The following is a 4,706-nucleotide window of genomic DNA, read 5'->3' as shown; positions in this document are numbered from 1 at the left end:
CACTGTATATCTGTGTATTTACCATGCAGTGCGATGGCCTCTCTGAAGGGCTGGAGGTCAGCCTCCACAGAGGAGTCAGTCTCAGGGGCCGGGGGAGGCCGGTTAGGGGAGACCATGGTCAGTCTGTGTCCTGGGGTGAGGGTGGCTCTGGAGCTCCGGGGGGGTGGGGCCCGGCCACACAGGAAGCTGATGAGGTCCTCTCGMCGGATGGTTCTCCTCCTTTTCTTCACCCAGGCCAGCACATCCTTGTTGCGACGCTGGTGGCCGATCTGTATACCTAGGTCGTAGCTACGCTGGTGGGCCTCCACAGACTCTGTGGGGGGGGGGGCAGAAAGAGAGAAAGGAATGTGTGTGACATTGAGTGAGAAAGTGTGAGTGTGAGAAAGAGAGAATGTGTGATGAGACTTGGTTGAAGGTTCCTTTGTGTAGCCTGAGTGAAACGTGTGACTAACAGTTGACGGTTCACTATAGAACTATAGGCAGGCAGCCCCCCCCCTTCCAGAGGTCGCCAGTTAGACAGCCCAGATGCTGGAACCATGATCCTGGAGAGCCACAGGGTATGGAGGCTTTTGTCCTAGTTCAGCACTAACACACATGATTCAACTATCCACAGGGACTCTTGATGATCAGCTGAATCAGATGTGTTAGTGCTGGACTGGAACTAGCCGTTGAACATGACTCTGTTCCAATACACATTAGTTATTGGACCAAGGCGTCTTCTGTACGGGGGAGTTTTGATAAGAGCCTCGGCACTCGGTCTGAACATTAAAATGCATCACTTGAGGTAAGGTCTGTATGCTTCCAAAACTATATATATATATATATATATATATCTTTCATATCAGCAAGAAATCATTTTCAAAAAACAAAAAAGGTAAAATTGATACACACCTTTATAGGGTTAGGGTTCCCACAGTGCCATATCTCCATGTTAGAGGCCATCACCTGTGCTAATTAGCTATGTGCTCCGAACACCTGTGTAAGCATAACACGGGAAGTGCAGCACAAGTGTAGTTTCATTTGATGAGGCACCCATAGCTGTGTGGATCTCTAACTGCTACAGTAAGTGTAGCATTTTTTTCTTCTCTCCCACTGATGAAAGATAAGGGCCATATGTTGACAGCCGTATCCAAGCGATGATTATTGACTTTTCTAAACCTTAAAAATACAGTGTCGAGATTGCTGGTCACCTGAACAGTCGTTGGAAGGTGGTGGTGAAAACTGTAGGGAGAACAATAACTATGAATGCCGACTAGAGTTTGAGAGTCAGGCTGCTCTCCAGGACCAGAACTTGAGAGGATGGCTATAAATGGCGAGCTGGTCAATATTCAGGTGACTAGAAGAGGCTTGTTTACAAGTTTCTATTCTATTACTAATCAATACATGTCCTGTTCACACCAGAATACAAAGGATTAAATTAAAAAAATAAAAACTTTTTTAACTAGGCAAGTCAGTTAAGAAACAAATTCTTATTTTCAATGCGGGCTAGGAACAGTGGGTTACCTGCCTTGTTCAGGGGAGAACGACAGATTTGTACCTTGTCAGCTCGGGGATTCGAACTTGCACCTTTCGGTTACTAGCCCACTACGCTACACATAGGCTACCCTGCCACCTATGGATTTTTATGATGAGCCTTTGGTCAAACCTTTTTTTTTGGCTACTGTACATTTAGCTCTGTCCCGACTACCCTTTACTGAGTCTTCTGAAGTAACCTACCGTGGTAGGCCAAGTATCGTGACAACACTGTGCAATCAATACATGCTTAGACTACAGCAGAACAAATGAAAAGCCTATGGACTGTTATGATGATCCTATACTGTCGTGAAAGCAAGTTAGAAGACAAGAAACTGAAAACACTTGAGTGTCCCTGACACCTACCTTTGTACAGGTTGGTCACGGCTGTGGCAGCGTTCTGAAACGGCACCACAAAGAAAGCCCCCCTGTTGGTGACATACTCGGTCTGTGGAGACAACACACCAACAAAAACATTACAGGTTTGTTGGATTTTCCTACTAGATAGATAGCCTGGTTGACAACAGTTTACATATAGTACTGGTTGACAACAGTTTACATAAATAGCAAGTTAGGCCCAATTATTGTACAGTAATCCACTTTAGTAGTACATGATACAAGGCAAACATGAGACTGAAAGCGTCTTGATTACAGGAGACAGTTTTTTATTCGCCATTTTGTCTGTCTATCTAGAGTTGCAGGCGGCCTTTGGAATAAAATAATGTCAGCCAGCACTAGATGGCCAACTCGACAGTTTATGAGCACGATGTGCATAACGCACACACTAAAGTTGCTTTCTTCAGCAGAGAAGTTGCAGTCGTATTATAAATACTTGATACCTTAGTAACTAAAGAATTTATGGTTACGATAGTTCAGTATATCTATAGAGTATTACAGTAGCAGATAAGAATTCTCATAACCAAACCAATAGTAAATCTTCGCCATTTTGTTTATTTTTCAGTATGCATGGATAAAACTCGGTTATTCGTGGATTGTAGACTTAAACCAAAAGGATAATATACTTACATGTATTCTATGGTAAGTAATTTAGCCCACACATCTAACAAAAAGGCAACAGTGAAAGATCAATTTGTCACAAGGGAATGTCGCGTAGCAATGATGTGTTGTTTCATCGCCATTTTTTTTTTTCTAATACATGCATTCAGCGTTTAACGTTAGCTACTTGTTCACTGACATGGTCGGACTCGCAGTTTCTCTAACCAGGTGGTTAACTCGGTACCAGTATACCATATGTTTAAAGACTGTATTAGATGCTATTCCATAATTTATCTACCAAAAGTGTGTTGGCTGGTCATGTTGCTTGGCAGTTATCGTTAACTAGCTATTAGACGATAACGTTGGCGAACAACAGCCGAATCAAACTACTAACGTTAAAGGAATTGTTTGTATTTCATAAAGATAACATTTGGGTGTTCTGTTTTCTACTACACAAAAACGAGCATAATTACGGGATGTTCTTGACTTAAGACGGCAGACAGTTTGCTACAGTACAGTAGCTAGCTAACCAGCTGATCAGCTGAGCTGGTAACTAGCTAGTTGGCTACTAGCTAGGTAGCTAACATTGTATGTTCCACCGCCACTAACAGTGACTGAGTAGCATAGCAAGCTCAGTAACAAGGCACAGGATGGCAGCCGACTAACGTAAGTTAGTTAGCTAGTTCTGGTCTTGTCTCGGACCTTTGTAGAGCTGAGCACAGCAGTGGCGGAATTCTGGAAGAGATGCCATAATTTATCCTGGTCGTTATCGGCTCTCTCCTCGTTTGACTCCTTGCTCGCTTCGGCCAAACACTGCGCGCTCCATTTTGAGAACCAATGTTCGGGTCCGTGTTCTGATCTCCGGGTCTCCGTCTTTCTTCTTTCTCCATTCTACGTAAAACCTCAGTAGATTAAACTTAGTATGTCGATTAATAAATTATCTGCGATGCGATTAAATGTCCGTTCGTAGTAAATTCATAAATGTTGTTATTATTAATAGCTGTTTTCCAAACCGACTTCCGGTCTGAATTATTCTTCAACTAGTTTGGACGTTGCGACGTCCGCTATATAAAAGTCATACTACCGTGTTTGTCGTTTCTACTCGCCTCTATTTCAAGCAGTGATTGGCTAGTATGGCTCTGGGTCGTGGCTTCAGGTTTGTGTGAAGATTTCAGTGGACCAGAAACATTGTCATAGAAAGACATAAAGAAGCCACGAAATTCTTAGCTACTTAAGCTTGTGGGAGAAGTAAAAGCTGTGCTTTTAGTGCCACTAGAATTAAGCCATTCAAATTTATGGAAGATCGCACACAAACATAGAATGTTAATACTATCGAAACATTTAGAGCTACTAGCTACATTTTTTTTTAGGTATACATACTAATTTTTTAATGCTATCTCAAATGTAAAGCACTAAGTCACATTTCGAAATAGTAAGTCAACATTGGGAGTGCTAAAAAAAAATTGAATTACGTAAGTAACGTTTAAGAGATACTAACTCAAATTGTGAGATACTAACTCGACATTTAGAGAAAATAGAACAAACATATAGGATATGTTTTTAATTTGTAGCATAATGTGGCGGTTTCCATCTACCCACATTGCAAAGATCAGCACAGCAGGGCGCTGCAAATGTGTAGTGAGCTGCGATATTAAAAAAAGTGTGAAAAGAGGGAAAGTACTGTTGTTTAGACTGATTTGCCTCATGATTTGTAAACTCGTGCTTGTTGATCTACTGTAGCCTACTGATAACAACCACAGATGCAGGACCTAGAGAAGCCTGTGACTCTGACCCCCTCTGGAGGGGAAAGGAAGCATGACTTCATGTATTTATAGCCTAAAATAGGCCTATTTATTGTGTTAAGAGAAAAAAAAGTTTATATTCAAACTTGGGTGGTCCCTTATCAATTAATAAATCAACACGTGATGACATACAATGTGAGTTTTTAATTAAGATGCAAAGACTACATGATGCAACCTCTCATAAAGCCAGCTCTGCCTGTTAGTTTTATGTCCAATCGCAGTTGTTGTCTAGTTTTCTTTTACCATGATGCGAACATCTCTCGTCATCATACCCACTATAAAACTATTTACACCTGAGTTATTACTATGTCATACCCTACCCTAGGGTCCAAGTTTTACCTGGTTAGGTTAGTCTACCAGAACTGGAAAACTCTGGGCCCCAGGAAACCAACCCCC

The 4,706-nt window shown here is 41.9% G+C and overlaps 1 protein-coding gene across 1 annotated transcript in view; it reads right to left on the bottom strand.

Annotated features, from left to right (window-relative positions):
• LOC112076841 (HUWE1-associated protein modifying stress responses) overlaps window positions 1-3,399 on the bottom strand; it is a gene marked incomplete at its 5' end in the record, with an annotated part of 15,180 nt that extends 11,781 nt beyond the window's left edge. Inside the window, 6 exon segments of the mRNA XM_024143504.2 lie at window positions 23-313; window positions 1,879-1,931; window positions 1,933-1,960; window positions 3,211-3,228; window positions 3,231-3,364; window positions 3,366-3,399. Of these exon segments, the coding sequence (XP_023999272.2) occupies window positions 23-313; window positions 1,879-1,931; window positions 1,933-1,960; window positions 3,211-3,228; window positions 3,231-3,364; window positions 3,366-3,399 (558 nt within the window).
• Between the last annotated feature and the right edge of the window lie 1,307 nt (window positions 3,400-4,706).

This window comes from Salvelinus sp. IW2-2015, unplaced genomic scaffold (genome assembly GCF_002910315.2).
Source record: "Salvelinus sp. IW2-2015 unplaced genomic scaffold, ASM291031v2 Un_scaffold4079, whole genome shotgun sequence".
NCBI classification, from domain to species: domain Eukaryota; kingdom Metazoa; phylum Chordata; class Actinopteri; order Salmoniformes; family Salmonidae; genus Salvelinus; species Salvelinus sp. IW2-2015.
This window is presented reverse-complemented; position numbering and strand designations above follow the sequence as displayed.